Source organism: Bufo gargarizans, chromosome 2, assembly GCF_014858855.1.
Source record: "Bufo gargarizans isolate SCDJY-AF-19 chromosome 2, ASM1485885v1, whole genome shotgun sequence".
In the NCBI taxonomy this organism is placed as follows: Eukaryota; Metazoa; Chordata; class Amphibia; order Anura; family Bufonidae; genus Bufo; species Bufo gargarizans.
In genome coordinates, this window is record NC_058081.1 from 141,752,925 (window position 1) to 141,773,754 (window position 20,830).

The window sequence follows — 20,830 nt, forward strand, 5'->3', positions numbered from 1 at the left end:
ACTCACCTGTAAAATCTGTTTCTCGCTTGATTCATTGGGGAACACAGCACCCACCCCGTGTTCTAAGTACGGCAGCTTGGGCGCCAGGTTCCTGGGGCCTCTTCCCGTTCTGGTCTGTTGACCGTGTGCGGTTGTTTGTATTCCGTTTTTTTGATCTGCTTCTCCTACTGCTTTTGCACAAACTGAGAGCTCTCTCCTGGCCGGAGGGGGTATAGCTGGCGGAGCAGGAGCTAACAGTTTTCAGCCTAGTGTCGCCTCCTAGTGGCAGCAGCAGCAGCTATACCCATGGTCCCGTGTCCCCCAATGAATCAAGTGAGATACTGATTTTACAGGTGAGTGTCACAAAATCTAGTTTTATCCTAATGCATTCTGAATGGAGAGCAATCCGTTCAGGATGCATCAGGATATCTTCAGTTCAGTCTTTTCGCCTTTTCAGGATGGAGATAATACCGCAGCATGCTGCAGTTTATCTCCGTCCAAAATTCCGGAACACTTGCCAGAATACTGGATCTGTCATTTTTCTCCCATTGAAATGCATTAATGCCGATCCGGCCCCGAGTGTTACAGCAAAACGTATCCGGCATTGCGGTCTGCGCATGCTCGGACCGGAAAAAAAGGGAAAAGCATGTAAATGCCAGATCAGTTTTTCCGGATGACACCAGAGACACTATCCGGCATTTCAATGCATTTGTCATACGGAGGCCATCAGTTTACATATGTTTTGACGGATCCGGCAGGCAGTTCCGGCGATGGAACTGCCTGCCGGAATCCTTTGCCACAAGTGTGAAAGTACCCTTACTATAATGATTTGCTATCTAAGAGACTGTTAAAGCTGGGTAAAAATATCTGCAAAACTGCAATGGACAAAGACAATGACAAGCATTTACATTTATTTGTGTTTAGAAGTTTAGTGTCCCTTTAAACTGTAAACTGCACCTTTCATTTGTCAAATTTTGTTTTAACCATACAGTGTTCGACGCACCCATGTGATAGATGATGAGTCTGATTACTTCTCCGCTGATTCCAACCAGTGGTTGTCCCAGGCAGAACGTGAGACTCTTCGCAAGAAGGAACGGGAATTGCAAGAGCTGCGTCATGCTTCTCGGCTTCCTCGCAAGATCACTATAGATTTCGCAGGACGCAAAGCTGTGGAAGAAGGAGGAGACTTGTCGGAGTATCACAAACAGTAAGGAAAAGTGTCATACTTCTCTCATGCAACAATGGATATAACGCGTAGATTCTGAGTCATAGAAATCTCATTGGACCTCGAAAATGATTTGGGCATATACCAGTGCTGTAAGACTGTTCATACCTATTTAGAAAGTGGTTTATGTGTGGTTAATAACAACATGTCCACTGCAAAAGCATTTTTCAGATCCAAAATATCTCTTTGTCCTGACAGGTTTGATGAAGTTGTACATGCAGTTAACTCAGGCACATTATCAAAGCCAGTGAGACGTTCAGGAGAAAATACACGGGATTCCCTGCTTTTGAATCCAGCCTTGGCATTTCCCCCACCAGTGGTAAGTGATTTCAGTACACTGGACCAGAAAATGATATAGAAATAGACTTAGATAGAATATAGTAACGTATGTTTAGTATTGTAACTAGAGATGAGCAAAGTTTTCGAAAATTTGATTCCGCAGCCTTGCTGACTTTATCAAGAAATTCGATTAGTTACAAATTAATTCATAATGGATCGCATTCCATCGTATGGAGCAGCTGCAGTAACTGGGAACAGCGATCGCGCCGCCCCGTCATTAAACCCCCTTAGATGCCGTGTTCAATGCTGATCGTGGCATCTGAGAGTCACATTCAGCCTATCAGGGGGTTAATCAGGGGTTAAAACAAAAAAAATCTATACACTCACCTCATTTATTTGATCGCGGAGAAGCAGTCGTGGCCATCTTGATTGAAGAAAACCAGTCACGACGTCATCATGCTGAATGGGTGCGGTGATGTCATCACTGATGATGTCACTGGGCCCGCCCAGCGTGGTGATATCACACATCAACGTGCGCAAGAATTGGCGCATTGTCTTCAATCAAGATGGGTGCGACAGCCGCTTCGCAATCAAATGGATGAGTATGTATGTTTGGTTTTTTTAGTATTTTTTAGCACCATTTCAGGAAAAATTATTTGTTACCACGAAGTGCCAGGAAATTCGAATTTAGGTCAAATTACATTTTTCCAGAAATTCGGATAGAATTCCACTTCGTTAACTTCGATTCGCTCAACACTAATTGTAACCCAATGCCACTATTTAGTATTTATACCATGAATTTTATGTCACTACTATGACTATTCACTTCCACCTTTACACTCTTGAGCTACAATTCCACCAAACTAACTGAAAAAGTTCTGGGTTGTCACTGCCACATGCATCTAGGGTAAAGTGGAGTTGGTGCTTCTTCGCCATTTGACCCGGTGGTGCTTAGCATATAGAATTGTGCACACTTGTATAATGAGATAATAAATTTGCGGCACTCACCGAATCACTTTGCAGTTCTTTATTCCATCTTTTAAAACAGCTCAGTCGCCGATGCGGGCACTTCTACAGTATATGGCAACAGCCGTTTCGCTCTGGCCGTGTTTCATCTGGCCTCCCATGAGCTACAATTTATACTGAAAGTTGCTGGCATTTCATGATATCAGCACAATTATTTTTCTACTAGACATTAAGCCCGTTACAATAACGGGCGCTAGAACAATAGTGCATAAACATTAGACTGCTGGTACTCTTACTGGTGCCTGTGGCTGGTGGCACTGACTAGTGGCTGAGATGGCTGGCACTGACTGGTGGCTGAGACTGCTGGCACTGTGACTGGTGGCTGCTGGCACTGACTGGTGCTGAGACTGCTGGCAGCGACTGGTGGCTCCGACGTGGAGAGCACACCATAACCTGCGAGCGGTGGCAGTGATTGGCTGGCGCACAGGTGTGGGCAGTGCGGGCGGCGTGTGATGATTGGTCAGTGTGCCGTGCGCGTTGGTGTGGACAGCGCAGTTGCGTGATTGGGCGGCACGCTAGTGTGGGCGGTGCGGGCGTCGTGTGGAGCGCCATGTGTTGACTGGATGCGTAGTTAAATTATCGGCACACACGCACGGACACGCAGACCCTCTATAATAATAAAATTCCTGTGTCCGTGCGTGTGTGCCGATTAGTGAAGTGTGCATGTGTGCCGTGCCTTCCTCTTTCCCCTCCGGCTTCCTCTGCAGCCGACTCACACCCCGGGATCCAGGCCCTGCTACTGCTGCCTTCCACAACGTATCCTTCACCGGACACCCTTACATACCGCCAACACCTGCGCACCGGGCAGAGAGTGGCCCCCGTACCTGCTGCAGCATCGCATCCTGGAGTTCATAGAACTCCCGGAGAGCCTAGGAGGACAAAGCTGGAAGCACGGGGAACCTCTGATTCTGGACCCCGGGCATCTGTCAGCACAGGGGGCACATATTAGTCCTCGCAGTGGCTGCATCTTCCTCGCTCCTATTTCGCCCTAACCCCGGCCACCAAAGTCAGGAAGTCAGGAAATGGTTGCACAGTAGCAAGTGAGGGACGCTATCACAGGCAGGGAGCATTACACACGTATTACACTCCAACTCCCATCATTGTATACATATCACACAGGGATTTTATTATGTAGGATTACACTCCAGCCGCCATCATCCTACATAATAAAAGCCCTGTGTGAGTGCCGTTTGCAATAGTGGGCATGCGCGTGGCACGGGGACCTTTCGGCACACAGCGCTCCACATGCCGCCTGCAACTGCGCGCTGGCCTGCTGCTGTGCCCAGCCCCTCCGTGCCTCCTCCTTCGCCTCCAGCTTCCTCTGCAGCCGCCTCATTCCCCGGGATCCCTATCATTATATACATATTACACTCCAACCCGCATCATTATACACCATATTACCTTCCAACCCCCATCATTACACACATATTACACTCCAATCCCCATCATTAAACACACATTACACTCCAATGAGGGCTGTAGTGTAATGATGGGAATTGGAGTGTAATATGTGTACAATGATGAGGACTGGAGTGTAATACGTGTGTAATGCTCCCTGCCTATGATGGCTTCCCTCACTTGCTACTGTGTGGCCATTTCCTGACTTTGGTGGGCGGAGTTAGGGCGAAATAGGAGCGAGGAGGATGCGGCTGCTGTGGGGACTAACATGTCACCCCTGTGCTGACAGATACCCGGGGTCCAGAATCAGAGGTCCCCAGTGCTCCCAGCTTTGTCCTCCCAGGCTCTTCGGGAGTTCTATGAACTCCAGGATGCGATGCTTTAGCAGGTATGGGGCCACTCTCTGCCCGGTGCGCAAGTGTGTAAGGGTGTCCGGTGAAGGATTTGCTGTGGCAGGCGGCGGTTGCAGGGCCCAGATCCTGCAGTGTGAGTCGGCTGCAGAGGAAGCCGGAAGGGGAGGCGGGGCAGAGCTGGGCACAGCAGCGGGCCGGCAAGCAGATGTGGGCGGTGCGCGCGGAACGCCGTGTGTTCATTGGCTGGCGCCCGCTCATGCGCACTTAACTCATCGGCAGGCACACACGCACACAGGGATTTTATTATAGAGGATATAATATACTGCACCTAAAGTGAACTGCAGAACAATATCCTAGAGCCTTTAAACACATTGAAACTCATGCCCAGGAGGAGAGTGCATCTGTTCCAGGCAGATGGCACAGTCTGGGCACACACACAGATGACAACTGCCTCAAACATGCTTTTTCAGTCTCTTATTTGAGTGTCTATAGTCTTATATTAGTCTGTAGGATAATTAATACAGTACTTTACTTGTATGTCTCTTTATCAGCAACTTATTCCCATCTACTTTAAAATGTAATATTAAAATGTAGTCTATCATTCTTGGACAGAAATGTGACCATGTTAGTTGAGACAGAGTTGATTAATGAATGTAAATGAAGACTTATGAATGCATACTTGTAAGAGGTTCAAAATATTGCTGACTTATCTATAGGATCCTGTATAGAATAGCTAATATCCTGAGACATCAGAACAATTAAAATCCTACCTTCCCGTTTCATGTGTACATAGGTATATTAGTAATTATACATAAATAGAAGTACTATTTTGCGATCCCACTTTTTTTACCTAGATAACCCATTGTGCACAGGGTTTTCTATAGACATTGGAATCGCCCGTCAGTGCGTCAGTTCCACTCTTAGGTAGGGTGCGATATGGACACTATACAGTACCCCACAGTATATAGTAGAGCAGTATAGCAGCCCACAGTATACAACACCTCACAGTATACAGTAGAGCAGTATAGCACCTCACCGTATACAGCACCCCAAACTATACACGATACAGCACCCCACACTATACAGCCCCCCACACTATACAGTATAGCACTCCCCAATATACAGCACCCACAGTATACAGCCCCCCGCAGTATACAGTACAGCAGTATAGCACCCCACAATATACAGCACCCACAGTATACAGCCCCCCACAGTATAAGGTACTGCAGTATAGCACTCCACAATATACAGCACCCACAGTATACAGCCCCCCACAGTATACAGTACAGCAATATAGCACTCCACAATATACAGCACCCACAGTATACAGCCCCCCACACTATACAGTACAGCAGTATGGCACTCCACAATATACAGCACCCACAGTATACAGCCCCCCACAGTATACAGGCTCCCACACTATACAGCACCCTACTATACAGTAGTTTACAGTATATTAGCATAACAGCCCCTGTCACCTTTTTCTGATATAATCTTCACAAAAAAAGCTCCACAGTTAAGGCAAATGTCTACAGCAACACTCCTTGTAGAAAGGACCTTGGTCACATGGTGATGATGTCACCTAAGGTCCTAGAGAATCGCAGCTCTCACAGTACGCTGCCTGGAGTGCCGGCAGGCATGGCATGGCAGCACCCCCAGTGTAGCTGACAGCCTGACACCCGGGGCAGTGGCTAGCAGGGCTCAAGAGGCAGCTGCCCCTTCTGCCCCTTGTTAAAGACGGCCCTGTTAAAGATGATGTGTGTAGCAGTGCTGCATGTGTATATATGTGTGTAGCAAAGCTGTATGTGTGTAAGAGAACTGTATGGATGTAGTAGAGCTGTATGTGTGTTGCAGACTGTATGTAATAAGGTGACTACATGCACCATTGCTGGTTGTTACAATGGTCAGCAGATGACACAGTAAGGGTAACAGGAGCTGCCCAGAACTATTCCCCCAACACACACACACACTCTAATGTTACTGACCTTGACCCCTCCACTTCAGTAAACCATATTCCCTTCAAAGTTGACCTACAATTTTTTTTTTCAAATTTTATTTTGTCTAAACTTGGGTTGCATCTTATAGACCAAAATACGGTAATTGTTTTCGTATAATATATTGCACATTCTAGCTGAGATAACAATGGGACACTGCTATTGTTGTGGATTCAAACATTTTGCCAATATATCCTAGTGTAGCTTGCATCATATTCCACAAATCACTATGACATAGCTCTTTGCCTCTTTTTGAACACTGTGAACGCATTGATAAATTTGGCACATTGTACTTTAAAGAGTTTTCTGGGATTACAATAGTTTTCTTAGGATAAGTAATCAGATTTGTGGGGGCCCGACTCTTGATACCCTGCCATACATATAGTAGCATCAATGCTGAGCATGGCAGCTTTGTCCCAGTCAAATAAATGCAGTACCCTACAGAGCTGCTACTAAATGTAGGACATGCATGTGTACAGAGCACCCGCCCAAGAACAGACACCCCTTGAAACAGCTGATTGGCTAGGGTGCCAAGATTCAGACCCCCCCCCCCCGATTTGATATTCGTGACCTTTCCTTGATGGTGCATCAATATTGCTGTTAAAAATCAAATCCAGGAAACAGGCAGAAGTCAGTACACAGGCAGACAAATGTAGAACAGCAGACCTTTGCCAGACACTAGTGGACTAAAACTCATTACTCAGGCACGCTCCCACAGGGGAGGGTGCCTTACGCCCCCCTGAGTGGCTAGCAATACACTGGGAAAGATTATGGTGCACACACTGGCCCTTCAAGAGCCAGAGGGAGCGTGCACACATGTGTGCCCTATGAATCAGGTTACAACCTGCAATAGAGAACAGCCAGGCTCCTCCGGTTGCCAGGCTCGCTGGAAAGGAGAGGAAGGCTCGTGGGTCTGAACAGTTAAGCAGAGCAGTGCCGTGCCCGCCAGGGGGAGAGGATCATAAAAATTGCAATACTTGAAAACCTATTTTCATTTCTGTTACAGTTGTACAATTATTAGATGTAAAAATACACTATTAAAGGGGTTATACGATTTCTGAAACACCCTCCCATGTGCCGTGCCCCTCACAGGTAATATACTTACCCCGCTCCTGGCGCTGCTTCTGATCTTCGCACCGCCGCTGCTGCTTCTCCCTGCACACATGTACACGGATGGAAATGTCGGTGGGGAGCAGCCAATGGCAGACGGGGATGAGCCTCCCTAGCATCGCGGGTGATACTAGGGAGGCTTGTCCCTGTCCTTGCCTGCTATTGGCTGCCCCCCTCCCCACCCAATGTTTTCATCAGTGTGCAGCAGCGGCGGTGCAGGGAGTGGGAGCGAGGTAAGTATATTACCTGTGAGGGGCCTGGCACATGGGAGAGGGGGTGTTTCAGAAATCGGCTACCCCTTTAATATGGTTTTTTAATATGTTTGGTCTCAGTTCTGTTGTGTTTCCCCAGTGGGTTGATCAGGTGAGTGCAACTTCAAATAGGAAGAGGACCGGTATAGAAGATGCAGATGAGCGGAGCAGACTTCGCATACAGGACAGAGAACTGCAGGAGATTAGTGATCAGGGCATGTGCCTTAGCATGCACCAGCCATGGGCTTCACTTCTTGTTGCTGGCATTAAAAGGTAATGACGTTGCCGGAATTCTTAAAAAGAATTGTGTTCATACCTGAACAGGAATGTATTGCCAGAAAATTCCATATTGTTTAAATCTACTTTTTTATATTAAATATATTTTCATAAGTACTTGATGATGTTTATTGTGTGACTGTTTAGAAAACGAAAATTCTGAAATTGTACAATTCTTACTCTGGCCGCTGAGCCACACAGTAGTCTGACACTTCCTGTTTTGTAGACATCACTTCTCAGCAGTCATTTCATTATCATTTTAGGGTAAACATGCCCATACCCTTTAGGAAAAGATCATTAGACCCTGCCAATTTTGGCTGACCATGTAGTGTGTATATGGATTATCAGACTCTCCCCTGGTAGCAGATTTGGGAGAAAGAAGGAACAGAGATGTTGGATATCAACATGCCTTTGTCCCTGTACAAGGAAAGCTGCTGAAAGCGCACTGTGTTAGTGGCTCATCTGCCTATTAAAAAAAACCTCCTCATTCTGCCAAGCCTAGCGTACTTGCTTATGCGAGAGATAGGGAGTGTTTAGCAAGCAGTCATCCTAATAGTATCAGAGTTGTAACACCTCTGTTATAATGCTAGAAAATCGCACCATTTACAGTAGAATATTTGGACAGCTCACTCTCTCTGCACAGAGCATGCCCACGACATTCTTCCATCAAATCTACCCCTCGGTTTCACCATTTTGCTTTTGTGGATGTGATTCAATAGGGTCTAGGTACCATATTTGGTGGACCTGTCCTGTGGTTAGTACCTTTTGGACACATATCTGTTCAATTATTTCTGATGTACTGGGGCTCACCTTCTATAAAATCCCATCTATTTGACTACTTGGGGACAAACCGTGCCATTAACTGCTCCATTTAAACTAGCACAATTTCTTCTTCTAGCAGCACACATCCAAATTGCTGCCAAATGGCGAACCAACACCCTTCATATATCTGAGGTTATACACAGCACGGATAGAATGGCAATATATGAAAAGGCTGCAGCAATCTAAAATGATACTGTTGATTGTTATCTGCAACTTTGGCAGCCGAGGTTGTCTTATGTTGCCCTATCATGTCCCCAAGGGGTGATCACCTTTAAATATACTGGTTCAGTCATGCTTTGGGCGTTCACCTGATACTTTTATTTTTCTATATCCCTGATATTTTATGCCATACCCACCATGGGGTGTCTGTTCACTGTTCTTTTGTGATACTGACTGTTCATACAAGTGTCTGTACTATTTATTGCCTCCTGTGTGGGGCCTACATAATGTTAGTCTTTTGTTTTAATGACGTATTTTTTCTTCCTAATATAATTTATTTGAAACTGAAATAATACTAGATGATTGGTGAACTTCCCACTTCTACTTACAGTACCGTTTGCTGCGCGTATCACGTTACCAGGCAGTGGTTTTTGTGCGGCTGATTCATGGCATACTTGCCAGGTGGCGGCTGGATCTCCGCAGGACCCCATAACAGTTAATGGGGGGCCGGCAGGCATTCAGGTACCTTCCAGCCATGCCAGATCCAGAAAGCTCCGGCAGGGAACAGCCTGCTGGATCTCCTACCGCTAGTGTGAAACTAGCCCAAAAGGACTGAAGTGAATGTGAGCTTTGCTGCAGTAACCAGCTCTGTCCACTAAACAATTGTCAGAACTACACCCCAACAGCTAATCGTGGTGGTGTGGGGTGTTGGACCATTGCCGATCGCATATTGCTGGCCTATCCTGAGGATATGCTATCAATATAAAAGTAGTGGACATACCCTTTAACAGGTGATTTTTTTTTTTTTTTTTTTTTGCTGCGTTCCTCCCCAATGGGATAATATCTCAATCAACAGAGCAATCCAAAAAAGCTACTTTCAAAGGCAGCCAACATAAATTTTCAAGTGGTTATGTATAGGAATTGAGCTTTGGTGCCTCCTGCTTCTTATTAAATAGATGCAGCTGATATTCAAGACTTACTTTCAAGCAGCGCTCCATAGGAAAAAGTATGCAAATTATCATTAATAAATTGATACAAAAACATACAAAGTTCATTTTTTACATATATTTTTTTTATATATGTTTTAATCTATATTCTGTATGCTTTTACATTTTAATGTGATTTATATGGATTTTTACTGTTTGTTTCATCTTGCCATCCTCAAATATTGGTGCTTCATCACATAGCATCTTGGATTATGGGAAGGTAACACTGGATGGTTCCTACATAATGAGCACTGTGCTCCTACTAACTTGTCAGCGTGATTGAGCACTAGCTGTGGCTGAATCTGCATTGTAGTACAACTGCCCCTGCTGACACAAAGTGTAACAAAGTCATTTTGTCTCAGTGTGACTCCAGCTTCTTGAAATGTGTCTGCAGTTCCCTATGTGCAGGATCAGACTGCTAATTCTACTTCTCACTACTGTCATTTTCAGGGTGGAGGGCCGATCATGGTACAGTGCACATAGAGGTCGTCTATGGATAGCAGCTGCAGCTAAAAGGCCTTCCCCGCAGGAAATCTCGGAGCTAGAGGCATCATATCGAGTACTACTTCATAAAGGTTGTGCTGGGAAACCTTCCAAAAAGTGAATGAAAAGCAGTTGACTCATTACTTAAGGGAGCTTAAAGGGAACCTGTCACCGGGAATTTGTGTATAGAGCTGAGGACATGGGTTGCTAGATGGCCGCTAGACCATCCTCAACACCCAGTCCCCATAGCTCTGTGTGCTTTTATTGTGGAAAAAAACCTGATTTGATACATATGCAAATTAACCTGAGATGAGTCCTGTATGTGAGATGAGTCAGGGACAGGACTCATCTCAGGTTAATTTGCATATGTATCAAATCTTTTTTTACAGAGCTATGGGGACTGGGTATTGCGGATGTGTTAGCGGCCATCTAGTAACCCATGTCCTCAGCTCTATACACAAAATCCCGGTGACAGGTTCCCTTTAAAGGGTTTCTACCACTTAGGTGTCACATATTTGGCTGTCAGACACTAGCGATCCGCTAGTGTCTGCTCTGGCCAACCATCCTAATATAATTGCTTTTGGGGCGGTGGTTTGGCTAAAAAAACAACTTTTATTAATATGCTAATGAGCCTCTAGGTGCTATGGGGGCGTCATTAGCACCTAGAGGCTCCGTCTACCTTTAGAAACTGCCGCCCCCAGCGCGTCCCTCCAGCCCGCCCATCTCCTCCTGAATGCGATCCTCGTATGTATTCTGCGCATGCGCAGTAAATGTCTGACAGCTTCCCTGCTCAGACATCTCCACTGCGCCTGTTCCTCGGAGCACTATGGCGTCATCGCGCAGGCGCAGTGGAGATGTCTGAGCAAGGAAGCGGTCAGACATTCACTGCGCATGCGCAGAATACATACGAGGATCGCATTCAGGAGGAGATGGGCGGGCTGGAGGGACGCGCTCGGCGGCGGCAGTTTCTGAAGGTAGACGGAGCCTCTAGGTGCTAATGACGCCCCATAGCACCTAGAGGCTCATTAGCATATTAATAAAAGTAGTTTTTTTAGCCAAACCACCGCCCCAAAAGCAATTATATTAGGATGGTTGGCCAGAGCAGACACTAGCGGATCGCTAGTGTCTGACAGCCAAATATGTGACACCTAAGTGGTAGAAACCCTTTAAAGGGGTTGTTAACCTTTGGGTGGTTGGCAAACCTCCTCCCTCCTGGTCAGACCTGTGAAGGGAAGCACACCTAACTGCTTCCCGGCACTGGCTCCTTTGCTCCACTGCATCGGTCAGTCCACTGGGCACCCTGGATATAAACTTCTTGTTTGACACCACCACAGCCAATCGATGGCCACAGCAGGGAGCTGCTGCCCTTGCGTCGTAACAAATGGTCTCATGTCGCAAGGGGAGCAGACCACCGCTGCGGCCAGCAATTGACTGCTGCATTGTGGAGCAGCAGAGGGCATGGCGTGAAGAAGCCGGAAAGCAGGTAAGGCTACTTTCACACTAGCGTTCGATCGGATCCGTTCTGAACGGATCCGATCATAATAATGCAGACGGAGGCTCCGTTCAGAACGGATCCGTCTGCATTATTTTTAGCATATAACAGCTAAGTGTGAAAATAGCCTCGTACGGATCCGTCCAGACTTTCAATGTAAAGTCAATGGGGGACGGATCCGCCTGAAGATTGAGCCATATTGTGGCATCTTCAAACGGATCCGTCCCCATTGACTTACATTGTAAGTCTGGGCGGATCCGCACGCCTCCGCACGGCCAGGCGGACACCCGAACGCTGCAAGCAGCGTTCAGCTGTCCGCCTGTCCGTGCGGAGGCGAGCAGAGCAGAGGCTGAACGCCGCCAGACTGATGCAGTCTGAGCGGATCCGCTCCATTCAGACTGCATCAGGGCTGGACGGCTGCGTTCGGGTCCGCTCGTGAGCTCCTTCAAACGGAGCTCACGAGCGGACCGACGAACGCTAGTGTGAAAGTAGCCTAAGTAAGCTTCCCTTTGCAGGTCTGCCCAGGACAGGGCTTTTGCCAACAATTCCCCCCTCCCCTTCCTCCAAACACCAAAAAATAAAGGTGCACAAACCCTTTATTAACCCTTTATTACAGGCAGTGAAATATTTTAAAATTGCTATGGAGTTCATTATAAACAGATATGGGGTGCAATTTTCTTCTGATCAGGGTTCAATAGAGCTGCAAGTAAATGAAACATAGTTAATTTGGCTTTAGCCTCTGATTTACTACCGTATAGCCAATTTAAGTTGTGTGGAAATTCTTTTTATATGACTTTAATTTTCATTGTTATGTATACTTTGTAGATGATATAATACAGGAGTTTGTTCAAGATTCAGGATTGTAATGTATTTGCATTGCTTTTGCATTTTCTCTTATGTTCTTTTCAATGTCCTTTTTTATTTAATATTTTTATCTGATTACCTTTTAAGTGACTAACAATCCTTTGCGTTTAATAGTCGAAGTACTTTTTTCTGTATTTTTAGATATTCATTTCCCCAAGGATTACCCAACTGGCTGCCTGCTCGGGTGTGTGAATGTAGTTGACTGTCTGGCACAGGATCAATTTAAGGAACAGGTGAGCCCACTCACGCTATGCCGTATAATGGTTTAGGCTACACTCACGCAACCGTATCTGTCTTCCCGTCTGCAATTCAGGATCCACAAAATACTCATACGATCCACGTGCATCCTGTACTTTTCGCGAGCCCCATTGTAAAAATGCCTATCCTTGTCTGCAAACCGGTCAAGAATAGGACATGGTCTGTAATTTGCGGCATAGCCCCATGGATGCGGACAGCACACGGATGACTTCTGTATGCTGTCCGCATTTTTTGCGGCCCCATAGAAGTGAATGGGTCCGCATGTGATCCACAAAAAATTGTGATTGGCTGGAATGGTCATGAGACCAAGCCCCTTCTGGTCCTATGGAAACCTGAAGCAATTGGAAACAGGGCAGCATCTCTGGCACGGTGGGATGGTAGACTGGTGTAGTGTGTTTTTTATCATGGGGCACAGGTTAGTATTATTGGAGTTGTTGGCTTCTAGTCCAGACAACCCCATTAGAGGGGTTTCGTCAGAACGCCAATCAAGAAAGCACTACATCCCTAATACCAGGATCAGCTCTGTATTTTTGACAATGGCTGTGCCTGGTGTTACAGCTTGGTCACATTCACTTCACTGGGATGGAGCTTCTCTGAGCCCAGCCACTGCAAATAAAATAAAGCTGTATGTACAGGTGAAGCTCGAAAAATTTGAATATCGTGCAAAAGTTAATTTATTTCAGTAATGCAACTTAAAATTATTATAATGTGAAAAGGTTCAATATTCTAGGCTGAAAGTGTCACACTCTAGTCAGCTAATTAATCCATACCCCCTGAGCAAAGGGTACCTCAAAATTGTGACTTTGGGGTTTCATAAGCTGTAAGTCATAACAAATAAAGGCTTGAAATATCTCGCTTTGCATGTAATGAGTCTATCTCGTATGTTAGTTTCACCTTTTAAGTTGCATTACTGAAATAAATGAACTTTGCACAATATTCACATTTTTCGAGTTTCACCTGTATAGGAGACACTGCACTTGCTGGAGTCCATGGATGGGCAGGGTTGCTGAGTGGATTCCTCCCACCAATCTGATATTTAAGGCTTATCCTAACCCTGGGTTCACACCTGAGCGTTCCTTTTACGCGCGTTTTTATGCGCGTTTTTTGTAATAGTAAACGCGCGTTTGACGCGCGTTTGTGTCATTGACTGCAGTGTCCTATGGCCACAAACGCGCGTCAAAACGCCCCAAAGAAGCTCAAGTACTTGTTTGAGCGTCGGGCGTTTTACAGCGCGTTCGTACGCGCTGTAAAACGCCCAGGTGTGAACCCTTCCCATAGGGAAGCATTGGTTTTCATGTCTTAAGCGTTTTACAGCGCGTTTGAACGCGCTGTAAAACGCTCAGGTGTGAACCCAGGGTAAAGGCTGTAAGACAGCGTGATTTAACAGACGATTGTCGGGAAGGAAGTGTGGTCTCTTCAATTCTTTTCACTCTACATGGTCTTGAAACCATACGGTCCTTTTTTCTTAGTTTTTACTATTGGCCATATGCATTCTATTGCTATCGGTACAAACTGATTGGGCTAATGCTTATGGAGAGGGTATAGCCCAGCTTCCTTTTTATTTCTAGTGGCAGCAGGGCATATACTCCTAGTACTGTGTCTGCCACTGAATTGAACGAGAAAGTGATTTTACGGTAAGAGGAAAAAATCTATTTATTTGCTACTATACAGAGTAGTCTTAATCCAGTGCTTTTATCAAGGAAATTATATATACAGATTTACTATTCAAAATGTGCCTTTATTCTGGTGGCTCAAAGAGGGTGTGACTATTTAGTCTAAAGGCCCTATTACACGGAGCGAATATCGTACAGATTCTCATGCATGAGAGCAAAAATGAACAAGAATCGTGTGATGTAATAACAATGAATGATTCAATCCATCGTGATCTCTGAGTGCTAAAAAATGATCGCTCCATGTAATAGATTCGTTCCTATAATATGGAGTCGTCTACTCGCTAACTATCTCATACATGCTTTCTGACCAAGCATCTGTCCCCTATGTTTACATGTAATAACAAGGAATGATTTAGTAGTGAACGAGTAACGACCGCAAGTACATACGATTATTTAATTGTGTAAAATAAGCTAAATTTTCATTAACAAATCACTACATATTAATTTGTTTATTGTGATCTGTATGACTTCTGCTGGTGTAATAGTACCTTAAGCTTGCACTTAGACAGTATTAGTAATTCTGGCCAATATGTTTTTTTTTTTTTATACATTTTTTTTATTTTTATTTTTTTACAGTATCCATCTCTTGGCCAGGAATCTGCTTCTCCATTTGTTTTTATCTGCACAAACCCTGAAGAACTGCTCTTAAAATTCCCCATCAAAGGACAACACAAGATCTGTAAGTGCTACAGTGTATAGACCTGACTGATATTTATTGAAACGCTCGTTCAACGGATAATTGGATCTTTTGTTCAGCACAAAAGATCATTGTTTCCCAGTGGCAGATTGTGCTGTGTAAATACGATCTGCTGCCGGGAAACAACGAGTCAGTATGGGGAAGAGCAATGGCGTTAGTGATCCCTCCTCCCCATACTGTGGAGGAGATTGGTGAATGTAAATGCACTGATCTCCTCCACTAGCGATCAGCAGATTGTCGGGAAGGACAATCTGCTAGATCGTTGTCCCCTGTGAAGGGACCATTATTCACGTCAGTGTTTTGTGTTTGATTTCGATTAGTAATTGTGAGCCAAAACCAGGGGTGGAGGCTACAGAGAGATAAAGTATCATGGAAATATTTGCACTTGTTCTGTGAATAAGGCCTAATACTTATTTTTTATTTATTTATTTATTATTATTATTATTATCATTACCGTTCCTGCCTTCCTCATTACAGTTGCTTTCTCCTCCTGACCTAGTGATCACATTATCACGGGTAACTACAGGAGCAGACCCAGATGAGCTTGGCATTGAACAGGTTGTATTGCTGGGGATAATATGTCAACCAAGTTAAGGAGAAATCAAGATCAAAACAAAAATAATGTATTGTTAAAATGCCCCCCAAAGATCTTGTATGGTCTTTTGAGGGCACAAAATATAATACTAGTGCTACACTGTGATCTTGGCTGCATGGTGTTGCATCAAAGCATAGTGGAAGTGATTGAAGATGCGTTACGACACAGCAGGGCTGGATTTCTTGTGACTGTAGTGTCAAGGTCACAGTATGATGTGAATGTGTGATCTTTAGTGATGTGACGGGTGTCATAGCAGTTATCACTATGTAACCTCAGCCTAAAATAAATCAATAAAGACCAAACGAAATTAAAACACTGCAGCTTTTAGCCATTGGCTGGCTACTGTAAACTGTACATCCCCTATAGCAAAAGGACCTTGTAGGAAAGGGGATGCAAATTAAAGGGAAACTAAACCCAGAATCTAACAAAAACAAAAAAAAAGTACAAACATCAAATCTTAATGTAATCTCCTTATGTGTGTATGTGTCTTTGTTATTTAAGGTTGTTTTGTGAGATATCACTATTGCAGATTATGAAAATACAATAGAATAGCAGTGTATTGTTCTCTCAGGCTGCAGCTATGACTTCTCCTCCTGCCTCTTCTGATGCTATTACACGTGAGTCAGGAGGTTTAGGAGGAGGAGGTAAAAATTAAGTCTACCTAAATAAATCATTCTCGTCAATCCTAAATAGTCCCATAGTGAGGCAAATTTGCCTTTCAGGGTCCTGGGAAAGCTGGGTTACCAACATGTGGAACTGTAATAAACTACAGAATACTAAATCTACCATGATAAATTCCCCTCCTCACTCCTAAATAGTGCCATAATTAGGCAGATCTGCCTTTGAAGATCCAAGGAAAACTGGGGCTGGGTTACAACAATGTGGACCTGTAATAGACTACAAATAATACATCTACCAAGATAAATCCCACTCCTAATTAGTGCCATAGCTAGGCAGATTTGCCTTTCAGGGTCCCGGGAAAGCTGTATTGCCACCATGGGAAGCTGTAAACTGCAGACTATTAAATCGACCAGGATAAACCCTCCCCCTCCTCACTCATAAATAGTGCCATAGTGAAGGAAGCTGGGATGTAACATTATATGGTCAGAGTGTACAGATCCACAGTCCGGATGCGATTGGATAGCATCTGGACTGAATCCTGACCCATTCATTTTAGTGGGCTTGCGTACATGAACATTGTTTATCACCGATCATCTCTGCATTCAGGAAAAATCGCAGCATGTTCTATGTTGTGTGTTTTTCATGCATCCCTGGGCCCATGGAATTGAATGGGGGAAGCCTGAAAAATGGAAGACATTCGGATGCAATGCGTTCTTCACCGATGGTTGCTAAGAGATGTTCAGTGTTGATCTTCAGTTTTTCTTCACGCACAGCCGTCAGTTTTTCCATGAGTAGACCCTACCTCATTCTGTATCACTCATGTGAAAAATGCCTTAAAGAGGACCTTTCACTAGAATAAAACATCTAAACTAACTATACAGACATGGAGAGCGGCGCCTAGGGATCTCCCTGCACTTACTGTTATACCTGGGCGCCGCTCCATTCTCCCGGTATAGCCTCCGGTATCTTCATATGTTAGACTCCACCCAGGTGAACCTGCCAGCGTCTCATTCTCCCATGCTGTAGCGCTGGCCAATCGCAGCGCTCAGCTCATAGCCTGAGAGGCTTTTTTTTCTCTTAGGCTATGAGCTGAGCGCTGCGATTGGCCAGCACTCCAGCCTGGGAGAATGAGACGCCGGCAGGTTCAACTGGGTGGAGCCTAACTATGAAGATACCGGAGCCTATACCGGGAGAACGGAGCGGCGCCCAGGTATAACAGTAAGTGCAGGGAGATTACTGGGCGCCGCTCTCCATGTCTGTATAGTTAGTTTAGATGTTTTATTCTAGTGAAAGGTCCTCTTTAACCCCTTAGGGACGCATGACGTACCGGTACGGCATGTTTCCCGAGTCCTTAAGGACTCATGACGTACCGGTACGTTATGAGTTTAAAATAAGATTGCGGCGCCCCTGGGGTTAATCCGAACGGGATGCCGGCTGAAATAATTCAGCCGGCATCCTGTCACAACGCTGGGAAGGGGTCATGTGACCCCCCCGTATCGGCGATCGCAGCAATCCGTAGGTCAATTCAGACCTGCGGTTTGCTGCGCTTTTAGACTATTCTGATCCCCGCGGTCTCTGACCGACCGCTCTATGGAAAAGATTAACAGCTCAGGGAGCACCCTCCCTCTCCCATCAGGGGGCTGCTGTGCCTTTGCAGCCCCCCGATGGGAGAGGGAGAGAGCCCCCCGAGAGCCCCGTCCTTACCCTTCCCCGTCTGCGCAGTTGTGTCTACAACTGAGCAGACGGGGAAGGTTCCCATGGCAACAGGACACCTTCTCAGGCATCCTGCTGTCCATGGTGCTGAACAGATCTATGCTAAAGGCATAGATCTGTTCTGACAAAGTGTAAGTAAAATACAGTACAGTACCCTATATGGTGTACTGTACTGTATTATACAGACATCAGATCCACTGGATCTTCAAGAACCAAGTGGGTCTGGGTAAAAAAAAAGTGGAAAAAAAAAGTGAAAAAAGTTAAGATAAAAAAAAACATTTATCACTGAATAAAAAAAATAAAATAATACACTACACATATTAGGTATCGCCGCGTCCGTAACGACCTGATCTATAAAACGGTCATGTTACTTTCCCCGCACGGTGAACGCCATAAAAAAAAAAAAAACTATGAGAAAATTGAAATTTTGCCCACCCTTCTTCCCAAAAAAGGTAATAAAAGTGATCAAAAAAGTTGCATGTACGCCAAAATAGTACCAATCAAACCGTCATCTCATCCCGCAAAAATCATACCCTACCCAAGATAATCGCCCAAAAACTGAAAAAACTATGGCTCTTAGACTATGGAAACACTAAAACATGATTTTGTTTCAAAAATGAAATAATTGTGTAAAACTTACATAAATAAAAAAAAGTATACATATTAGGTATCGACGCGTCCGTATCGACTGGCTCTATAAAAATATCACATGACCTCACCCCTCAGATGACCACCGTAAAAAAAATAAAAATAAGAACGGTGTAAAAAAAAGCTATATTTTGTTATCTTGCGTCACAAAAAGTGTAATAGCAAGCAATCAAAAAGTCATATGCACCCCAAAATAGTGCCAATCAAACCATCATCTCATCCCGCAAAAAAATTAGACCCTACTTAAGATAATCGCCCAAAAACTGAAAAAACGACGGCTCTTAGACTATGGAGACACTAAAACTTTTTTTTTTTGTTTTAAAAATGAAATCATTGTGTAAAACTTACATAAATAAAAAAATTTTTTATACATATTAGGTATCGCCACGTCCGTGACAACCTGCTCTATAAAATTACAACATGATCTAACCTGTCAGATGAATATTGTAAATAACAAAACAAAAAAAGTGCCAAAAAAGCTATTTCTTGTTACCTTGCCGCACAAAAAGTGTAATATAGAGCAACCAAAAATCATATGTACCCTAAACTAGTACCAAGAAAACTGCCACCCTATCCCGTAGTTTCTAAAATGAGGTCACTTTTTTGGAGTTTCTACTCTAGAGGTGCATCAGGGGGGCTTCAAATGGGACATGGTGTCAAAAATCTGCCTTCCAAAAACCGTATGGCATTCCTTTCCCTCTACGCCCCGCTGTGTGGCCGTACAGTAGTTTACGGCCACATATGGGGTGTTTCTGTAAACGGCAGAGTCAGGGCAATAAAGATGCAGTCTTGTTTGGCTGTTAACCCTTGCTTTGTTAGTGGAAAAAATGGGTTAAAATGGAAAGTTAGGCAAAAAAATTTAATTCTCAAATTTCATCCCCATTTGCCAATAACTCTTGTGCAACACCTAAAGGGTTAACGAAGTTTGTAAAATCAGTTTTGAATACCTTGAGGGGTGTAGTTTATAGAATGGGGTCATTTTTGGGCGGTTTCTATCATGTAAGCCTCACAAAGTGACTTCAGACCTGTAGTGGTCCCTAAAAATTGGGTTTTTGTAAATTTCTGAAACATTTCAAGATTTGCTTCTAAACTTCTAAGCCTTGTAACATCCCCAAAAAATAAAATATCATTCCCAAAATAATTCAAACATGAAGTATACATATGGGGAATGTAAAGTCATCGCAATTTTTTGGGATAGTACTATGTATTACAGAAGTAGAGAAACTGAAGCTTTGAAATTTGCAAATTTTTCCAAATTTTGGGTAAATTAGGTATTTTTTTATGCAAAAAAATTTTTTTACTTCGTTTTACCAGTGTCATGAAGTACAATATGTGACGAAAAAGCAATCTCAGAATGGCCTGAATAAGTCAAAGCGTTTTAAAGTTATCAGCACTTAAGGGACACTGGTCAGATTTGCAAAAAATGGCCAAGTCCTTAAGGTGAAATAGGGCTGAGTCCTTAAGGGGTTAAAGGGGTTGTCTCACTTCAGCAAATGGCATTTATCATGTAGTCAGAGTTAATACAAGGCACTTATTAATGTACTGTCATAGCCTTTGCTTGCTTGATTAACTATTGTATTGCATTCAGGGGCGGATTGGCAAGGTTCTTTACTGAGAATTTTCCCGGAGGGCCAATGTCACATCTGCTCTTAAACACAGCAGGCAGCGTTTAGGAGTCCCTGTGCTGCTTAGGAGTCCCCTGTCTGACTACATATGTGGCTAAGGCCTGTTTAACATTTGCATTAGACATCTCCGGTAGGCTGTTCTGGCAGAGAGCAGCCTCCTGGAGATGTCTGGATCCAGAACTGCCTGACTCTGACACCTGCTGGCCCCATTTACTATAATGGGGGACTGTTGGAGATCCGGCCGCGTGCCGAAAACATACCGAGAATTCCCTGACCAAAATCTGTTGCATGCAAGGAATTTTG

The 20,830-nt window shown here is 44.5% G+C and overlaps 1 protein-coding gene across 1 annotated transcript in view; it reads left to right on the forward strand.

The window, feature by feature from the left end:
• TRIP4 (thyroid hormone receptor interactor 4) overlaps positions 1-20,830 on the forward strand; it is a 57,500-nt gene that overhangs the window by 29,767 nt on the left and 6,903 nt on the right. The window contains exons 7-12 of the mRNA XM_044279534.1: positions 971-1,186; positions 1,403-1,523; positions 7,716-7,888; positions 10,309-10,433; positions 12,839-12,930; positions 15,205-15,307. Coding sequence (XP_044135469.1) covers positions 971-1,186; positions 1,403-1,523; positions 7,716-7,888; positions 10,309-10,433; positions 12,839-12,930; positions 15,205-15,307 — 830 coding nt within the window. The remainder of the gene's footprint in view (positions 1-970; positions 1,187-1,402; positions 1,524-7,715; positions 7,889-10,308; positions 10,434-12,838; positions 12,931-15,204; positions 15,308-20,830) is intronic.